General features: G+C 43.7%; 1 protein-coding gene across 1 annotated transcript; it reads right to left on the reverse strand.

Annotated features, from left to right (window-relative positions):
• Positions 1 to 9977: 9977 nt before the first annotated feature.
• LOC311105267 (tyrosine-protein kinase ITK/TSK-like) lies at positions 9978 to 20947 on the reverse strand. Its single transcript, XM_084147360.1, has 17 exons — positions 20758 to 20947; positions 20405 to 20509; positions 20171 to 20252; positions 19808 to 19939; positions 19177 to 19214; positions 18921 to 19072; positions 17019 to 17084; positions 16842 to 16896; positions 15616 to 15695; positions 14835 to 14980; positions 14056 to 14130; positions 13029 to 13197; positions 12624 to 12840; positions 12230 to 12294; positions 11880 to 11998; positions 11019 to 11176; positions 9978 to 10146 (listed from the first exon to the last, which is right to left on the reverse strand). Exons 1-17 carry the CDS (start codon positions 20893 to 20895, stop codon positions 10081 to 10083), a joined length of 1863 nt encoding a protein of 620 aa, XP_084003486.1. The 5' UTR covers positions 20896 to 20947; the 3' UTR covers positions 9978 to 10080.
• Positions 20948 to 22484: the final 1537 nt, after the last annotated feature.

Consider the following 22484-nt stretch of genomic DNA (forward strand, 5'->3'; position numbering starts at 1 on the left):
AAAATGTGGAAAAAGTCAAGGGGTCTGAATACTTTCCGAAGGCACTGTATGACTGCTTTTGAGAGTCAAGTGTAGATATCATGCAAATAAGGCAAATAAGGCAAATTAGAGGCAAAGGCAAAAAGGAAGTGCGATAACAAGAGAGAAAGGAGCGAGAGAAAGAAAGTGTGTCATGTCCAGGTCACACTACTCAATGTGTTCCCCTCGGGGCATCCTCGTACTGTGCTACCATCATCGCCTCACACCCACACAAATGGAGAATACAGGGTCTGTTTATGAGTGACACGGTGGAACACAGAGGAATTCATTTCCGGGAAAGATGATGGTTTGGACTGTGTGTCCAATCCATACTAACTCCCTCTTGATATCACAAAATCTCACAAAAATGACCAAGCCTAGTAACAGGTTCAGATAACAGAGAGGGCCATGGAATATTGTTGCCTAGTAGGCTGTGTTTTTAGGCACCTTGCCTCAGGTTTCAATAAACTCAGTGGTAGTGGTAGTGTAGTGTGTAGACTACTAGTTCTATGGTTGGGATTCAAGGTGGTGGTTCTTGATAACTGGCCATGCAATCACCAATGAATCGGTGCTCAGTTTATCACGGAATTGTTCAAGAACTGAGAGGGAACACACCATTAGGACAGGAGACAGGGGGTCAGATACAGGAGACAGGGGGTCAGATAGCATCTGAGAATGTCTGGCCTATATTAACACAGTGAAGATTGCGGCAGGTAGCTTAGTGGGTAAGAGCGTTGTGCCAGTAACCGAAAGGTCGCTGGTTCTAATCCCCGAGCCGACTAGGTGAAAAATCTGTCGATGTGCCCTTGAGCAAGGCACTTAACCCTAATTGCTCCTGTAAGTCGCTCTGGATAAGAGCGTCTGCTAAATGACCAATTATTTATTTATTTAATTATTTAAGATGTCAGTCCGCAGCAAGTGTAATATCTACACACACAATTGGTTTAGGAATTGGTTGATCAAATACAGACACCTTCCTTCATCTTTCAGTAGCTTCAGCCCAACATCACACACACATGTATTTATTCTGTCTCCATATTCCTCTGTCTCCGATCTCTACCAAGGAAAGGGCTAAGAATAGTCCTATTAATATATGTAGCCTTAGAAATAAGGTTCATGAAATCAATAACTTGCTAACATCGGATAACATTCATATACAGGCCATCTCTGAAGCTCACTTAGATAATTCCTTTGATGATACAGTAGCAATACAGGGATAACAGCTACAGAAAAAACAGAAATGCCTATGGGGGAGGCGTTGCTGTATATGTTCAGAGCCATATTCCTGTAAAGCTTAGAGATGATCTCATGTCAAATGCTGTTGTTGTGGTTGCAAATTAACCTGCCTCATCTAAAGCCTCTTCTTTTGTGGTGCTGCTATAGGCCACCAAGTGCTAACAGTGCTGCTAAGTGCTAACAGTGCTGCTAAGTGCTAACAGTGCTGCTAAGTGCTAACAGTGCTGCTAAGCGCTAACAGTCAGTATTTGGATAAGTGTGCAATGCTTGATCATGTGTGTGATGTTAACAGAGAGGTCTATTTTCTACCAATAGTGTTGGATCTGTGGCATCCACTTGTATCAAACATATCTTCACTAACGCTGCAGAGCAATATCAGTTTGCATTGGCTGTAGTGACCATATCATTGTGGCAATAACAAGTAAAGCCAAAGTGCCAAAGGTTGGGCCTAAAGTAATTTATAAGAGATCATACAAAATGTTTTCTAAAGGAGTGTGTGTGTCCACAGGCATGGAAGGAAGCTAAAGTAATTTCACTGCCTAAAAATAGTAAAGCACTCTTTGCTGGCTCTAACACCCACCCAATCAGTTTGCTGCCTGTTCTTAGTAAACTGATGGAGAGGATTGTGTTTGAGCAAATATAACTCTATTTTTCAGAGAACAAGTGAACTACTGACTTTCAGCATGCATATAGAGAAGGGCATTCAACTTGTACTGCACTGACTCAGATGACTGATGATTGGTTAAGATAAATGGATAATAGGATGACAGTTGGAGCTGTATTGTTAGATTTCAGTGCAGCCTTTGATGTTATTGATAATACATTATTGAAAAAACTAACTTGCTATGGCTTTACATCACCTGCCATCACATGGTTGGAGAGTTACTTATCCAACAGAACCCAGAGATTGTTCTTCAATGGAAGCTTCTCGAACATCAGACGTGTATGTGCGGTGTCCCTCAGGCCGTTACGCTCTATTTTTACAATTTATTTGCCACTTGTCTTACACGAAGCTAGAATGACTATGTATGCGAATGATTCCACACTCTACATGTCAGCACCCAAAGCCAGTGAGCTCATTGAGACGCTTAACAAGGAGTTACAGTCAGTGTCAGAATGGGTGATTAATAATAAACTGGTCTTAAATACATCTAAAACTAAAAGCATTGTATTTGGTTCAAAACATTCTCTAAGACCTAAACCTCAACTGGAGTTGTACATAAAGTGTGTGACCATTGAGAAAGTTTAGGAACTCCTGGGTTTAACATTGGATGGTCAATTATCATGGTCAAGTCATATTGACAATGTAGTTTTGAAGATGGGGAGTGGTATGTTTTATATAAAAAATGATGTTCTGCGTTTTTGATACAATAATGAACTATACTAGTTGTTCAGGCTCTGGTCTTGTTCCATCTTGATTACTGTCTGGTAATATGGTCAAGTGCAGCAAAGAAAGACCTAGCAAAGCTGCAGCTGGCTCAAAACAGAGCAGCACGCCTTGCCCTTAACTGCACATCAGTGGAGGCTGCTGAGGGGAGAACGGCTCATAATAGCGGCTGGAATGGCGTATAATGGATGGAATGGAGTGAATGGAATGGTATCAAACACATGGAAACCATGTTTTTGATACCCTTTCCAGCCATTATTTTGCACTGAAATGCACATACAGAACTAACATCAACAACGTGCATGCCACTCTTTCCAGGTTGAGGGTTGATGAGAGATTAACTGCTTCTCTTCTAGTTTTTATGAGAAAAATTCCAGATTGTCTACATAATCAAATAACATTCAGCTCAAACACCCGTACATACACCACAAGACATGCCACCAAGGGTCTCTGCAGTCCCCTAGTCCAAAATGAATTCACTACAAAGCACAGTTTTATAAATAGCCAAGATCGCATGGAACTCCCATCTCCAATTATGCAAGCAAACAGCAAAATTACCTTTAAATTACCTTTAAAAACTCATGGAACGGAGGGCCTATGAAGGGACACACAAACATACCATTTTCTAGTTGTATTGTTTGTATTATTTTTTAGTTGTGTTGTTTGTCAATGCATTTAACATGTGCGACTGTCCTTGTCTATCAGTGTATCAGTGTTTTGTTACTTGTCATGTTTTGTGTTTTTTGCGGACCCAGAAAAAGTAGCTGCTGCTTCTGCAAAAGCTCATGGGGATCCAAATAAACATATCTTTCAAGTGTTACAGTCGAATAAAGTCAAATGGTTATTAATTATTTGAGAGGTGGGGAGATTTTTTTTATTTGAGGTTGGAGAATCCATAGGCTACATCACGGAAGTGGATGAACCTGCCATCCGTGCATCAGACTAGAACATCATTATGGGGCCTGGGATGGAAGGACGCATCTTAAAACGAATTTTTGGCTACATTGATATTTATAAACCTGCCTTTTGTCAACGAGGTGACGCTTAACAGATACATTGTAACGAATTCCTAATAGGACTTTAAGTAGGCAATTAGAAAACAATCAAAACTATAAGTAATTTAGTCGACGGGGTAGACTACACGTTAGAGAACTAACCTCCACTACCTGTAACCAATATATCTCTCGGAACATTTCACTATAACAGAACATACTTTTATGAATGTTTTATTATAAGACAATCAAATGCATTGTGTCATATCCATATCACCCGTAGCCTATTTTCATGTAAAAATGAGAAAACGCATATTTCCCTATAGACACTGCCACACGCGAAACCTCGTTCACCCCACCCATCTCTCTGAGTATGATGCTATCAATACACTGTCTGAAATAACGGGGCGGTTCATTCATATCACGGAATAAGTGAAGAAGCAAACGACCGTAAAAATGAATGAATGAACAAATCCGATGCGTTTATTTGTTATCAATGTGAAAAAAAATACGTTAATCGCTTCCGATGGTACAGTGATGGTGCACCATGCAAGAGAGGGGAAACACGGCAGGTTCTGTACATCTATCGCAGCCTCCCGTCGAGAATCGAGTTTAGGCTACCCGCACATCTTTGCCGTGCGCTGGCAGCCTATTCCGCTACATTTTGCACATACCTGTAACTTGCATGTCCGTCCAGGAAAATTTGGGCGGACAATGTCGCACTCTGCGACGAAAATCCAATGTTTTGCTGAAGTTTTTCTAGCCTTTTCATCGATTGATGCTCTCGTTTCTCTCAGCGCCTAGATGAATAATCCACCCCACACAAAGAGCAGAAAATGGCTGCAAGTGTATTTCCTTAAAGAGACAGTCACTCACAAACAGACAGGAGGATGGAACTGTGGTGCTGAATATGACCAATGTTGCACAGAACGACACTCAAAACGCCTTGCGATGGGGCTTTTGTATCGTCAAAATGAAAGAATGTATTTGCAATGTCGCCTATCTATCGCTATTCGCTACAAACTATTCCCCTGGAAATCATATTATAATCATTAGGTCTACATTGAAACTAGTGGCGGTCGGTGCCATTTAAGATGAGAGAGGACGTTATTTTTTTTTTTCATGAGCATGGCCTTATTTCTATTACAGCATATTGGATGACTGTCATTCATATTCCATTCACCCAGTTCAATGTAACAGCGATAGGTTTAGACTACTACATGATACTCTCATTTTCCCTATATCCATCATGAGGTTGCTACAACCTATGAATTAAAGTTTACAACGAAGATGCACACAGGTCGAGAGAAACATTTTAGGTGACAGAAAGTGACACATGGACAGACAGTAACACATTCAATACCACCTTGCACACTCTTGCCTGCATCTAGCTGATATAGGGTGTAATCATTAGTCCAACAGTTGCAAATGAAAGTTTGTATTGGACAAATTCAGACATGTTTATCCCCGTTTCATTCTGTTTGCTTCCGTTTAAGAAATGTTTTTCAACAGAATCGACTGAATTAATATGTCCCAGATCACGCGTAAACACAGGTCACTTTCATAGTAGCCACGTTGTATTCTTTCTCTACACGCTCTCCTCCTCTCACCTTTTCCCGTTGCTTGTGGACTTCAATGCACAACACATCAGCTGTATGTCACCAGGCGAAAAAACCTTTCCAAGCCAAACCATATCATAACCGCTACACACAGCCTACATCGTTGTCACCATATTAGCTAAAGTAACGTCATAGTCAACATAGCTAATATAACTAATGCATTAGTAAACCCGCTACAATCATGCAGTAACGTTACAGTGTACAGTCAGTAAGCAGTTTAGCACTTACACCGGCGGTCCCAGTGGCAATAAATTAGTGAAAACAAAAGATTACCTTGACTTGGAAGAGTTCCAGTGTTGTGCTGGATAGTCATAGCCAGCTAGCATCTCTCTGTTAGAGCAGGGTGTTTGAGTAGGCTAAACTAGCTAGCTGCATTTGCTAGCTAAGTAAGTCAAACTGATAGTGAAATAACGATATTATAACCGCAATCGATAAAAGACAGTACTGTGCAGCCGTCTTCATCGACCTGGTCAAGGCTTTCGACTCTGTCAATCACCGCATTCTTATCGGCAGACTAAATAGCCTTGGTTTCTCAAATGACTGCCTCGCCTGGTTCACCAACTACTTCTCAGATAGAGTTACATTTTTCAAATTGGAGGGCCTGTTGTCTGGACCTCTGGCAGTCTCTATGGGGGTGCCTCAGGGTTCAATTCTTGGGCCGACTCTATTCTCTGTGTATATCAATGATGTCGCTCTTCCTGCTGGTGACTCTCAAATCCACCTCTACGCAGACAACACCATTTTGTATACGTCTGGCCCTTCATTGGACACTGTGTTAACAAACCTCCAAACGAGCTTCAATGCCATACAACACTCCTTCCGTAGCCTCCAACTGCTCTTAAACGCTAGTAAAACTAAATGCATGCTCTTCAATCGAACGCTGCTTGCACCCGTCCGCCGGACTAGAATCACTACTCTCGGCGGTTCTGACTTAGAATATGTGTACAACTACAAATACCTAGGTGTCTGGTTAGACCGTAAACTCTCCTTCCAGACTCACATTAAGCATCTCCAATCCAAAGTTAAATCTAGAATCGGCTTCCTATTTTGCAACAAAGCCTCCTTCACTCATGCTGTCAAACATGCCCTCGTAAAACGGACTATCCTACCGATCCTTGACTTCGGCGATGTCATTTACAAAATAGCCTCCAACACTCTACTCAGCAAATTATAATTAATATAAAATAATTGGTCATTTAGCAGACGCTCTTATCCAGAGCGACTTACAAGAGCAATTAGGGTTAAGTGCCTTGCTCAAGGGCACATCGACAGATTTTTCACCTAGTCGGCTCGGGGATTAGAACCAGCGACCTTTCGGTTACTGGCACAACGCTCTTAACCACTAAGCTACCTGCCGCCCTACTACATCCAATTAGACTACCAAATTGGATGTAGTCTATCACAGTGCTATCCGTTTTGTCACCAAAGCCCCATATAATACCCACCATTGTGACCTATACGCTCTCGTTGGCTGGCCCTCACTACATATTCGTCGCCAAACCCACAGGCTCCAGGTCATCTATAAATCACTGCTAGGCAAATCCCCGCCTTATTTTAGCTCATTGGTCACCATAGCAACACCCACCCGTAGTACGCGCTCCAGCAGGTATATCTCACTGGTCATCGACAAAGCCAACACCTCCTTTGGCCGCCATTCCTTCCAGTTCTCTGCTGCTAATGACTGGAACGAACTGCAAAAATCTCTGAAGCTGGAGACTCTTATCTCCCTCACTAACTTTAAGCATCAGTTGTCAGAGCAGCTTACCGATCACTGCACCTGTACACAGCCCATCTGTAATTAGCCCACCCAACTACCTCATCCCCATATTGTTCTTTATTTGCACCCAAGTATCTCTTTTTGCACAAAATCTTCTGCACATCTATCACTCCAATGTTAATACTAAATGGTAATTATTTTGCACTATGGCCTATTTATTGCCTTACCTCCACAACTTACTACATTTGCACACACTGTATATAGATTTTCTATTGTGTTATTGACTGTATGTTTTGTTTATCCCATGTGTAACTCTGTGTTGTTGTTTTTATCGCACTGCTTTGCTTTATCTTGGCCAGGTCGCAGTTGTAAATGAGAACTTGTTCTCAACTGGCCTACCTGGTTAAATAAAGGTTAAATAATTCTTTTTTTTTTTTTTTTAAATGATGAAATCTCTCTCTCTCTTTCTTGCTTCTCCTTCATTCTGGAAGAAATTAATTTGTTAAAAACTGTTCAGCTATTGTATTTCTCTCTCTTTGAGTCAACTACTCACCACATTTTATGCACTGCAGTACTAGCTAGCTGTAGCTTATGCTTTCAGTACTAGATCCATTCTCTGATCCTTTGATTGTGTGGACAACATGTCAGTTCATGCTGCAAGAGCTCTGATAGGTTGGAGGACGTCCTCTGGAACTTGTCATAATTACTGTGTAAGTCTATGGAAGGGGGTGAGAACCATGAGCCTCCTAGGTTTTGTATTGAAGTCAATGTACGCAGAGGAGGATGGAAGCTAGCTGTCCTCCGGCTACACCATGGTTTTTATGAAATTCACTGAGGAGGATGGTCCTCCCCTTCCTCCTCTGAGGAGCCTCCACTGATTGAAATGTGCTTCACATTCTTCCCCAGGTCCATTTGATTAGATATTGCAGGATATTACTTACTTACCATACACAGCACAGGCACCACTCAATGACCCAGTTTCCATGACAGAGATGGTGTCAAACTGAATCAACATCAACTGCACAGAATACAGCGTTCAGTCCTTGACAGGACTGTGTAGGCCTAGTATGCTATTGTATAGACACAGATGTTTTTAGAAGAAAATAAAATATTTTGAGTATTTAGTTCAGTCACCTGACAACAGAGTTTTCTCTGTAGGTGACATTCTATCTACTGTATGGAGTTTTCACTGTAGGTGACATTCTATCTACTGTATGGAGTTTTCTCTGTAGGTGACATTCTATCTACTGTATGGAGTTTTCTCTGTAGGTGACATTCTATCTTCTGTATGGAGTTTTCACTGTAGGGCCTCCTGTAGCTCAGTTGGTAGAGCATGTCGCCTGCAACACCAGGGTTGTGGGTTCGATTCCCACGGGGGGCCAGTATGGAAAATGTATGCACTCACTAACTGTAAGTCGCTCTGGATAAGAGCGTCTGCTAAATGACTAAAATGTAAATGTACAAATGTGACATTCTATCTACTGTATGGAGTTTTCTCTGTAGGTGACATTCTATCTACTGTATGGAGTTTTCTCTGTAGGTGACATTCTATCTACTGTATGGAGTTTTCACTGTAGGTGACATTCTACCTACTGTATGGAGTTTTCTCTGTAGGTGACATTCTATCTACTGTATGGAGTTTTCTCTGTAGGTGACATTCTATCTACTGTATGGAGTTTTCTCTGTAGGTGACATTCTATCTACTGTATGGAGTTTTCTCTGTAGGTGACATTCTATCTACTGTATGGAGTTTTCTCTGTAGGTGACATTCTATCTACTGTATGGAGTTTTCACTGTAGGTGACATTCTATCTACTGTATGGAGTTTTCACTGTAGGTGACATTCTACCTACTGTATGGAGTTTTCTCTGTAGGTGACATTCTATCTACTGTATATTTATATCTATCTATATGTCGATCTATCTCTATCTACCTATCTACATGTCTATCCATATTCCCACAGATATCCTATATGTAATTCTATGTATACTCTCTGCCTGGCAGGGTATTACTATGCCAGTACTGTACCCAGTCAGACCTCGTTGTCATAACAACCAGAGCAGGCATGTAGGGCTGTCTGGAACCACAGACTCAGAATAAGCTCATACTTTATCAGGGCTCAGTGTGTGTGTGTGTGTGTGTGTGTGTATGTGTGTGTGTGTACATTAAAACTACCTACAGTTATTGTACAGACAAGTTTACTATTATGAGTATTATGCATTGTGGTTATTTCATTTTAGTACTGCAGGAGCCTGGTATACAGAGATCCTAGTACATAGTACTGCAGGAGCCTGCTATACAGAGATCCTAGTACATAGTACTTCAGGAGCCTGCTATACAGAGATCCTAGTACATAGTACTGCAGGAGCCTGCTATACAGAGATCCTAGTACATAGTACTTCAGGAGCCTGCTATACAGAGATCCTAGTACATAGTACTTCAGGAGCCTGCTATACAGAGATCCTAGTACATAGTACTGCAGGAGCCTGCTATACAGAGATCCTAGTACATAGTACTGCAGGAGCCTGCTATACAGAGATCCTAGCACATAGTACTTTAGGAGCCTGCTATACAGAGATCCTAGTACATAGTACTTCAGGAGCCTGCTATACAGAGATCCTAGTACATAGTACTTTAGGAGCCTGCTATACAGAGATCCTAGTACATAGTACTGCAGGAGCCTGCTATACAGAGATCCTAGTACATAGTACTGCAGGAGCCTGCTATACAGAGATCCTAGTACATAGTACTGTAGGAGCCTGCTATACAGATATAGCATAGATATCTGTAGAGAGGTGATGGGAATAGCCTACATTATGACATAATGGGAGTTGCGTGTGTCCCCTGATGGACAGTCAGTCTTTGAGCGACAGACAGTGAAATCAAACAACAGCAAGCTTATGAAACACAATATTTTATAAAAAATATGGTTTGCTATTTAAAAAAAAAAGAAATATAAACTTGAAGGAAATTAATAAATAACATAAATACAGCTAGCAAAGTCTTTTCTGTATAGTATCTTCAGTTTTGTTGAGCAAATGATTCTTCCATGATTTACCCCAGATAGCTGGTTAGCAGACCAGTTTTGGATGAATAGCTTGTCCGTTCAGGCTCAGAGGTCTGAGAGCGAGGCCAGCTCGTGCAGCAGGAGAGCAAAGGATGGACGGTCCTCTGGTTTCTACATAGGAAGAGACAGATCAATCACAAGACATTATGCTTAAAACACATGCTACACTAAGAGCACAGGTGAACCAACCTACCAAGCTGAATCAGTAAGGTACAGGTAAGTAAGTCTGTCTACTGTAGCGTTTCCCAAACTTGGTCCTGGGAACCCCAAGGGGTGCACATTTCAAATAATTAAAAAATGAATCATTGAATCATTAAAATGATTCAAATAATCAACTCATCATCAAGCTTTGATTATTTGAATCAGCTGCATAGTTCTAGGGGCAAAAAACTAAATGTGCACCCTTGGGGTCCCAGGACTGAGTTTGGGAAACGCTGGTCTACTGTATCACACCCACACTACATCCACCCACATTACACCCACCCACACACACACTACAGCCACCCACATTACACCCACACACACTACACCCACCCACATTACACCCACCCACCCACACTACACCCACACATACACACCCACGCACATTACACCCACCCACCCACACTACACCCACCCACACACATCCACTCACACTACACCCACACACCCCCACTACACCCACCCACCCACACTACACCCACCCACACAAACACACACCCACACTACACACACCCACACTACACACACCCACACTACAAACACCCACACACACACACACACACCCACACTACACCCACCCACACTACACCCACCAACAACTACCCACCCACACTACACCCACCCACACACACACCCACCCACACACCCACCCACCCACCCACACACACACACACCCACCCACACTATACCCACCCACCCACACACACCCACCCACACTACACTAACAGTACAGGTGAGTCAGTAAGCTACAGATGTGAACCAGGTAGATCATTCCCACCCACCTCCTTCCAGCACCACTCCATGAGGAGGTGCACAGCCTCTGGGGCCTGTCTGGGTTTCAGTAGCCTCAGGCCTGCATTCAGGGCATCTACCACCTCACCATTAGACTGGTTCTCATAGGGCAGACGCCCCTCCGTATACACCTCCCACATAAACACACCTGGAGGAGAGGGGAGGAGAGGGGAGGGCAGGGCAGGAGCAGAGGAGAGGGGTGGAGAGGGGAGGGCAGGAGGAGAGGGGATGAGAGGGGAGGGCAGGAGCAGAGGAGAGGAGAGGGGAGGGCAGGAGGAGTGGGGAGGAGAGGGGAGGGCAGGAGGAATGGGGAGGAGAGGGGAGGGCCGGAGCAGAGGAGAGGAGAGGGGAGGAGAGGGGAGGGCAGGAGGAGAGGGGAGGAGAGGGGATGGCAGGAGCAGAGGAGAAGAGAGGGGAGGGCAGGAGCAGAGGGGAGGAGAGGGGAGGGCAGGAGGAGTGGGGGGGAGGGGAGGGCAGGAGGAGAGGGGGGGAGAGGGGAGGGCAGGAGCAGAGGAGAAGAGAGGGGAGGGCAGGAGGAGAGGGGATGAGAGGGGAGGGCAGGAGCAGAGGAGAGGAGATGGCAGGAGGAGTGGGGAGGAGAGGGGAGGGCAGGAGGAAAGGGGAGGAGAGGGGAGGGCAGGAGCAGAGGAGAGGAGAGGGGAGGAGAGGGGAGGGCAGGAGCAGAGGAGAAGAGAGGGGAGGGCAGGAGGAGAGGGGAGGAGAGGGGAGGGCAGGAGGAGAGGAGAGGATTCAACATTCATTCATCATACATCTAGTATACGGTTTCTAGGTTGAAGAAGCTCAGTGTCTGACAATGCACAACAGTCTCGGAGAGAAACGAATAAACCCACCAAAGGACCAGACGTCAGACTTGCTGCTGAACTTGCAGTACTTGATGACCTCAGGAGAAGACCACTTGATGGGGAACTTAGAGCCTTGAGAGCTGGTGTACTGGTCATCGAGAACAAACCTGAGAGGAGAGGAGACACACGGTTATCTGTGTGCATCTCTGCAGCTTCCATGTATAGATGCACAGTGACCCCTACCGAGAAGTCTGACCCTTTAATGCACAGGTGGTAGTTCCCCTGTTACCTCAGGGTGGGTCACTGGTTCAAGTCTTCACCCCGAATCACCATATATTCTGGCCTTTATTGAAAACACACAACCTCAATTGTCATAAACCTGTCTGTCACAAACTCACCTGGTCATGCCAAAATCAGACACCTTCACCACGTTGTTGTAGGAGACCAGACAGTTTCTGGCTGCCTGTGAGGGTTGGGTTCAAAACACACACTTATATATTTATATACTATACACTCCATTATCACTGAAAATACATCTAGGCCTTAACCAAGCTGAGATGTCTTACTGTTCCTTGATGCTATAGCCAGTGAGGTAAACCAACCCTTTCTAAGCTGTTCTGTGTTTTCCTTATATAAATTAATTTACATTTTCTCTGTAAAGTGTGTTGAGACTTCTGAAATGCACTTAAAATAAATTGTGACTAAACAAGCTCACACGCATGCAGGCAAGCATGTACGAACGCACACACACACGCACACAAACACATATGTTCAGGTCTTTGGGTGGGTTACCAGGTCTCTGTGGATGAAGTTGTTGCTCTCCAGGTATGCCATCCCTTCACTGACGTCCAGACACATCCCCAGTAGTGTGTCCTGGGACATACGCCCCCTCCTGGCTCGGAGGTAGTCTGACAGGCAGCCCTGCTCCATCAACTCAAAAACCAGACACATGGGAGAATGCTGGGTACACACACCATACAGCTGTACCAGCTTACAGTGGGACAGCATCCTGCAACACACACACACACACCACACACACGCGCTCTGATCAAAAGTAGTTCATTACATAGCATGTGACCAGGGTGTCATTTGAGACGCAGCCTTGCATTTCACGGCTAAAAACTAGTTAGAAATAGTCCACTATGGAGGGATTCGGGTATCTTCTAAGATGTTCCGTCCACTATGAAGTCCACTCACGTCATGACCCTGGCCTCCTCTTTGAATTCCTCCTCAGACATGGCTCCCTCCCTGACCATCTTCACAGCTACCCTGAGCTCCCTCCACCGCCCCTGGAGTACCAGGCCAAACTGACCGCTGCCCACTTCCTCACCCAGGGTCAGCTCTGCCGGGTCTAGCTCCCACTGACCTGAAGGGTGGGGTAGGGAGAGGGAGGGGGGGATGTGGGAGGGGGGATGGGGGAGGGGGGAGGGAGGGGGGAGGGAGAGGGAGGGGGGAGGGAGAGGGAGGGGGGAGGTGTGGGGGGAGGTGGGAGGGGGGAGGGAGAGGGAGGGGGGAGGGTGAAGGGAGAGGGAGGGAGGAGGGGGAGGGAGAGGGAGAGGGAGAGGGAGAGGGAGGGGGGAGGGGGGAGGGAGAGGAAGGGGGGAGGGGGAGAGGGGAGAGGGGAAGGGGAAGGGGAAGGGGAGGGGGGGAGAGAGGGGGGAGGGGGAGAGGGAGTGCAGAGGTAAAAATGACATACTAACACAATTATTGGAAAATACATTAAGCCTGAACACAACATGGTACACTGTGGTTGCCAGGTTTTCAGGGTGTGGTGGAGCTGCCTGCCTATTGGTAACACCTGGGGCTGCTACACCTGGCTACCTCAACACACAGGTATCTACCTTACATCACCACTATCATCCCAGTTCTAATGCTTTTAGAATAGCAAAACACATGCCAATTCACACTATCATGCATATGTTTTGTTTAAGCGTATCTTCACTACACAGTAACTTATCAATAACGTATAAGGATATCTTTATTACACAGTAACTTATCTATAACATATAAGCACCTGGTGTGTTATCTGAGTTGTGTTTGAGCTTTGTAATTCACGGTTAGGTAACTTCCATAGAGATAGTTAGAGAACTGCTGATAGACAGCCCTGCTGTTACAGACGCTAGCATAGCACAGATACCTATCTCTATGGTAACATCCATAATCAATAACCAAACAAAATGGCTGCTGGCTGCCTGGAGGCAGGAGCAGCAGGTCGACCTCTGACCTTCTGAGAGTTCCGCAGGGCTCTCAAAGCTCTCTCTACCCTGAGAGACGGGATGCCTCAGTCGCGTAATCAGACCTGCAGAGAACGCACACGCACGAATGCACGCACACCCCACACGGACACACACAGACACATGGACAACACACACACACACACACACAGGGTGAATGTCAGGATGAAACAACTAAACTAAATTTGCATATACCGGTAGTTAGATAATGTAGAGGATTTAGGCTATTCTGCCTCAACAATAGAACACATTAACTCTTATTTTACAGGCAGTTTCCTCTGTAGAATGTTGATGTAAGGAAACGATTGCACCCTATACTAAGGGAAGAACAGCTGGACAATAGAATGTATAGAACCATTTCACACAGAGGAGGCTGGTGGGAGGAGCTATAGGAGGACAGCCTCATTGTAATGGGTGGAATGGAATTAATGGAATGGTACCAAACACATCAAACACATGTAAACAACGAGTTTGACTCCGTTCCAGCCATTACAATGAGCCCGTCCTCCTACAGCTCCTCCCACCAGCCTCCTCTGATTTCACACTACATTAACACTCATCTCCCATCTTTCTCTCTACTGTGGGAGATCCACATGTACTGGTGGAACTTACATGACCCCTGAAGATGCCTAGGCTTTATCTCAATGGACTAACAAACACCGTTTTGTGGTGCACAGTCAACCTGGGTACAAATCCAAATAGGTCAAACTGGCCTGGCTGTAAACAGGTGTATTACGTAACTCTAGTGAGCTGGTGATAACGTCATTACCTGCAGCGTTGTGTTGGTGGTACTGGATGAGCTCAGGAATGGTGCTGAACAGGTATTTCTCTGCCAGGTAAAACTTGGACGTCTCTTCTGTCTCTGACTCTCTGATCTGGTAGTGCTTCACCCGCGGGTTCTTCTGTCCGTTGGACCTGAATGTGGTTCATCATCATGTAACTATGATATAGCAAAATCTTTAAAGGGGCAATATGCAGTTCAAACAATAACAAAGCAGTAAACCTGCCACTGTTTTGATAAAAAGCTGAGGGATGGGGCGGGAGATATGTAACCACTCTCAAATTCATAGACAGTGCTAGGGATGTCCAAATACCAATCGCAGATTGCCCCTTTAACTGACTGTAATTGAAGCTGAGTGACATGTCTGAAACAGGCAGTAGTTACCCTGGGGCTTTAGTGAAGACAGACACAGTGTAGACGCCTAACAGGCAGTAGTTATCCTGGGGCTTTAGTGAAGACAGACACAGTGTAGACGCCTAACAGGCAGTAGTTACCCTGGGGCTTTAGTGAAGACAGACACAGTGTAGACGCCTAACAGGCAGTAGTTACCCTGGGGCTTTAGTGAAGACAGACACAGTGTAGACGCCTAACAGGCAGTAGTTACCCTGGGGCTTTAGTGAAGACAGACACAGTGTAGACACCTAACAGGCAGTAGTTACCCTGGGGCTTTAGTGGAGAACGAGACAGTGTAGACACCTAACAGGCAGTAGTTACCCTGGAGCTTTAGTGAAGACAGACACATTGTAAACGCCTAACAGGCAGTAGTTACCCTGGGGCTTTAGTGAAGACAGACACAGTGTATGCGCCTGCATGCCTGGAGTCTCTCACCATAAAGGCTCCTTCTTTACCCTGCAAAAACAACATTTCATTTGAGCAGGATAAATCATAATCATCAGTAAAAATGCAGTATAATTCAAGACATCTGTTGAGTTCATTAGGTTGAATTTGTTGTATGTCATATCATAGTCACGTGGATGTTGTATTTTCAATCTCTATTTATGGGAATATTATAGGAATAAGGCTTGACATGATAACACAGTGAGACTCCCCCCAGGACGGGAGCTTGAAATGCACAACACCCATTCTACCCTCCAATTGTCAAACGACACAACCCTAACCCTACCCTCCCACCGTCACACTACACAACCCTAACCCTACCCTACCACCGTCACACTACACAACCCTAACCCTACCCTACCACCGTCACACTACACAACCCTAACCCTACCCTCCCACCGTCACACTACACAACCCTAACCCTACCCTACCACCGTCACACTACACAACCCTAACCCTACCCTACCACCGTCACACTACACAACCCTAACCCTACCCTCCCACCGTCACACTACACAACCCTAAATCTACCCTCCCACCGTCACACTACACAACCCTAACCCTACCCTCCCACCGTCACACTACACAACCCTAAATCTACCCTCCCACCTTCACACTACACAACCCTAAATCTACCCTCCCACCGTCACACTACACAACCCTAACCCTACCCTCCCATCGTCACACTACACAACCCTAACCCTACCCTCCCACCTTCACACTACACAACCCTAAATCTACCCTCCCACTGTCTCATTTGTCTGTAATACCGATTATGACACATTTACAACAGGAAATCCTGGACCTGAGCAAACTGCACCGCTGTTTCAAATGTCATCTTTCACTCTGTGTGTGTGTGTGTGTACATGCATCTTGCAAAATGCAGCTTTTGCATCCGTGCTGCTGGGGAAAGATCCAGGATTGTATTCAATCAAATACGGTAACCCAATTCTCAAACATGATCAATTAAAAAAAACATTATTTTTACAATTATAATTTTTTACGGATAACAAAAACATGCTTTCTCTCTAGTTTTGTCTGGTTTGAATTCTGATAACCTTGCTTCCCATTTTTGATTGAATCAGGCCCACAATGTCTGTCCTCTCGCATATGTAGTAGAGTTTAACGTCCAACTGAAGATGGTCGGCATTGTTGTACCTCTGTCATCAGCAGTTCCTCAGCTCTCCCTCTCGTTATATCTTTGTTGTACCATCTGGAAAACAAGAAGGGGAATTAGACCAATCAGATGTCTGTAATAAAAATAACAGGGTACAATTGTTATCTTGTACTATAAAAATAGTCATGAGAATTATGTTTGATATAAATCAGACTCACTCAAATCTGTTGAAGTTGTTGCAGGATTTTTCCGCTATATATATGCAAGGTACAAAACCTGAGTTTCTATTGAAGGAAAGGACAAAATGGGATGACTAATGTGTACAACTACACAGCCAATAATACATACAGTTGAAGTCGGTAGTTTACATACACTTAGGTTGGAGTCATTAAAACTCGTTTTTCAACCACTCCACAAATTTCGTGTTAGCAAACTATAGTTTTGGCAAGTTGGTTAGGACATCTACTTTGTGCATGACACAAGTAATTTTTCCAACAATTGTTTACAGACAGATTATTTCACTTATAATTCACTGTATCACAATTCCAGTGGGTCAGAAGTTTACATACACTAAATTGACTGTGCCTTTAAACAGCTTGGAAAATTCCAGAAAATTATGTCATGGCTTTAGAAGCTTCTGATAGGCTAATTGACATCATTTGAGTCAATTGGAGGTGTACCTGTGGATGTATTTTAAGGCCTACCTTCAAACTCAGTGCCTCTTTGATTGACATCATGGGAAAATCAAAAGAAATCAGCCAAGACCTCAGAAAAATAATTGTAGACCTCCACAAGTCTGGTTCATCGTTGGGAGCAATTTCCAAACGACTGAAGGTACCACGTTCATCTGTACAAACAATAGTACGCAAGTATAAACACCATGGGACCACGCAGCCGTCATACCGCTCAGGAAGGAGACGCGTTCTGTCTCCTAGAGATGAACCTCCTTTGGTGCGAAAAATGCAAATCAATCCCAGAACAACAGCAAAGGACCTTGTGAAGATACTGGAGGAAACAGGTACAAAAGTATCTATATCCACAATAAAACATTTTACATTTTAGTCATTTAGCAGACGCTCTTATCCAGAACGACTTACAGGAGCAATTAGGGATAAGTGCCTTGCTCAAGGGCACATCGACAGATTTTTCACCTAGTCGGCTCGGGGATTAGAACCAGCGACTTTTCGGTTACTGACACAATGCTCTTAACCACTAAGCTACCTGCCGCCTGAGTCCTATATCGACATAACCTGAAAGGCCACTCAGCAAGGAAGAAGCCACTGCTCCAAAACCATCATAAAAAAGCCAGACTTCGGTTTGCAACTACACATGGGGACAAAGATCGTACATTTTGGAGAAATGACAAAGCCCTGACCTCAATCCTATAGAAAATGTGTGGGCAGAACTGAAAAAGCGTGTGCGAGCAAGGAGCCCTACAAACCTGACTCAGTTACACCAGCTCTGTCAGGAGGAATGGACCAAAATTCACCCAATTTATTGTGGGAAGCTTGTGGAAGGCTACCTGAAACGTTTGACCCAAGTTAAACAATTTAAAGGCAATGCTACTAAATACTAATTGAGTGTATGTCAACTTCTGACCCACTGGGAATGTGCTGAAATAAATCATTATCTCTACTATTATTCTGACATTTCACATTCTTAAAATAAAGTGGTGATCCTAACTGACCTAAAACAGGGATTTTTTACTAGGATTAAATGTCAGGAATTGTGAAAAGCTGAGTTTAAATGTATTTGGCTAAGGTGTATGTAAACTTCGGACTTCAACTGTATTACAGATTGGCTCATAGAGTTGTCATAGGGTTGTCATAAGGTTGTCATATGACATAGGGTTGTCATAGGGTTGTCATAGGGTTGTCATATGACATAGAGTTGTCATAGGGTTGTCATAGGGTTGTCATATGACATAGAGTTGTCATAGGGTTGTCATAGGGTTGTCATAGGGTTGTCATATGACATAGAGTTGTCATAGTGTTGTCATAAGGTTGTCATATGACATAGGGTTGTCATGGGGTTGTCACAGAGTTGTCATAGGGTTTTCATAGGGTTGACATAGGGTTGTCATAGGGTTATAATAGGGTTGCCATGTCGTCTCTCCTTACCCTCTGTGGTCCTGTACGGTCCACCAGTCATGGTGGGAGCTGTCAGTCAGGATGTACTCCTGGTCTTTGTGAAGTGGCAGCTCTGTGTCTCCATTGGGGCTGTAGTTCTGTAGTGCTACCACCACCCTCTGGCCCGGGTCGGAGTGCCGCCGCTAAGGGAAACACTGATCATTAGCATGAATATGACTCAAAGCAACATACTGTACGTTTATAGGCACAGTGACGTATATAGAGACGACTTATCATGCATATTTACCTGTGGGTCCGGGGTTGGAGGGAGAGGCTTCTTGGAAGCTACAGAAGAGCATTTCCTGGTTAATTCTTAAAAGTCTAAGCCGTTGAGGGGGGGCGGGGGGATTCTAAGCTGACATATGGAATTGTTTTAAGGTCATACCATGGATAACTTAGCTATTTGATTTTGAATTTTAGGACTCCTTTAGGAATCAATGAAAATATGTTTAAATCATTTGATAAAATATAGAATTAGGCCTTTACTACTATAGCCCATAAAAATTCATTGAATAACACATTCATAAATGGCAAAAGAAAGACAGTCAAATAATAAATCATAAGGAATAAGGTTTTGAAGTGTCTGTCCTATACCTGGAGAAATAAGAAAGCTCAGGAAATATATATATATATATTTTTTTACACATATTTAACCCCTTATTTTTGTTGGCACAAAACTACCTCCATACATCCATTCATGTGTATGGGTTACGTTGAGACTCTCCCTTTTCAATTATTTTTCAAAGGGTTTATAAATTGTTTATTTGTAAGACATAATAATTTTTATTTTTATTTGTATTATAATTATAATTATGCATGATAATTATGCATATTATGCACATTGAGTGTGGGAAATGCACTCTTCAAATGAAATATACCTGTGCCGTATCCCATAGGGTCGTACTCCTGACACCCTGTAGCCATCTTCTCTGTCTGGTAACAGCACCTCCACTTCCCCTCCATCCAGAAGTTGGGGTGGTACTTCAGGACTAATGCATTACACTTGGTCTCTTCATTGCAAGAGAGAGAAATTAAATACAGCATAAGACATGGAGACTCAAATGTGACATAGAGCATATAATATATTGTTTATATACTACTCTTAATATTATGTTGATTTTGGAAACTTATGGTATATATATTATGGTATATATGAGCAAACTCAGCTCTGAGAGACTCTGTGTGGTATTTGTATTATGGGTCTGACGTTGAATGTTTTGTCTTCCATAACTGCTGCTCACCCTCCTTCAGAGCTCGGACCCATCTCTGACGACAGTCGTTGTCCGGGGCAAAGATGTACAGGTAACAGTTGTCGTGGACAACCTGTTGAGACATTTATGCATATCTGAAAAAACAGTATCATGGCTTATAAATGAAAGTCATTGTAAAGTGTTCCCAATGGTGAGTAATTAGCATTCCTCCATTAGAAAGAAGCAGTAGAAGAGTTTAAGTTGAGTTGTCTTACGTGGACTTACCTGGAATGGGTACTTGTTGCTGCAGGGGATTGGGACGTCACTGCACACTATCTCCACACACTTGATCCTGGAGAGCTCAATGCAGCCTTTCTGGCTGGGCTTTTTCTGAAGATGAATACAGCTTTCTATCAACATCTTCATAACCTTCTATTTTCACATCAAACAATACAACCCCCATACAGTAACTGTCAAATGCTGTAAAAGCAAGATTTCTTAATAACTCAACATATGATTTTCAAAATGAGACTGCTGATGTGTAAAGTGTAAATGAATTTCAACATAAAATGTAATTCTTGCCAGAAATTGCTAAACAAACAAACCCCACACAATGTAACAATACAAATTGTACATACCCCAGGGCGCTGTTCAGAATAGGTCAGGTCCTGTGTGTCCAAGACAAAGAACCTTTCCTTGTAATTACAGGGCGACGTCCTTCGCTTTTGTTGAGATTTCTTGATGAGAGTCCCCTTCAAGATTACCCTGGGGAGCATAGTGAACACAGACACCTGGCTAACATTGAGAGACAGAGAGAGAGAGAGAGACAGAGAGGTGGGCTGTAGAGTTAGACTGAACACCTATAGAGGAGTGGAGAGAAGAAATAGAGTGATGGGAGTTAGTGTCATGTGAGTTTCCGGTGTAGATCCAGTAGGTAAACCACATCCTTGAGCACGGCTGATAGAGAGAGAACAACACTCACACACTCTGAGATACTCACACACAGACTAAGATGCACACACACACACACGTCAAAACATCACAGGTTGCATGGGTGCACAGAACCACAGGAACTGAGCAGCTCTCTCCCCAGAAATCAGGCTAAACGCACACTTAAAACACATTTGTAGTTCAACAAATGCTATTATGCAGATAACTGCCAAAATAATGGAAACACCTGAGTAACTGAGGGATACAAAGTATATTGAAAGCAGGTGCTTCCACACAGGTGTGGTTCCTGAGTTAATTAAGCAATTCATATTCCATCATGCATGTACAGTTGAAGTCGGAAGTTTACATACACTTAGGTTGGAGTCATTAAAACTCGTTTTTCAACCACTCCACAAATTTCGTGTTAACAAACTATAGTTTTGGCAAGTTGGTTAGGACATCTACTTTGTGCATGACACAAGTAATTTTTCCAACAATTGTTTACAGACAGATTATCTCACTTATATTTCACTGTATAACAATTCCAGTGGGTCAGAAGTTTACATACACTAAGTTGACTGTGCCTTTAAACAGCTTGGAAAATTCCAGAAAATGATGTCATGGCTTTAGAAGCTTCTGATAGGCTAATTGACATCATTTGAGTCAATTGGAGGTGTACCTGTGGATGTATTTCAAGGCCTACCTTCAAACTCAGTGCCTCTTTGCTTGACATCATGGGAAAATCAAAAGAAGTCAGCGAAGTCATTGTAGACCTCCACAATTCTGGTTCATCCTTGGGAGCAATTTCCAAACACCTGAAGGTACCACGTTCATCTGTACAAACAATAGTACGCAAGTATAAACACCATGGGACCACGCAGCCATCATACCGTACAGGAAGGAGACGCGTTCTGTCTCCTAGAGATGAACGTAATTTGGTGCGAAAAGTGCAAATCAATCCCAGAACAACAGCAAAGGACCTTGTGAAGATGCTGGAGGAAACAGGTACAAAAGTATCTATATCCACAGTAAAACGAGTCCTATATCGACATAACCTGAAAGGCCGCTCAGCAAGGAAGAAGCCACTGCTCCAAAACCGTCATAAAAAAGCCAGACTTCGGTTTGCAACTGCACATGGGGACAAAGATCGTACTTTTAGGAGAAATGTCCTCTGGTCTGATAAAACAAAAATAGAACTGTTTGGCCATAATGACCATCGTTATGTTTGGAGGAAAAAGGGGGTTGCTTGCAAGCCGAAGAACACCATCCCAACCGTGAAGAACGGGGGGTGCTTTGCTGCAGGAGGGACTGGTGCACTTCACAAAATAGATGGCATCATGAGGAAGGAAAATTATGTGGATATATTGAAGCAACATCTCAAGACATCAGTCAGGAAGTTAAAGCTTGGTCGCAAATGGGTCTTCCAAATGGACAA

This window comes from Coregonus lavaretus (assembly GCF_964263955.1).
Source record: "Coregonus lavaretus genome assembly, chromosome: 29".
Classification (NCBI taxonomy): domain Eukaryota; kingdom Metazoa; phylum Chordata; class Actinopteri; order Salmoniformes; family Salmonidae; genus Coregonus; species Coregonus lavaretus.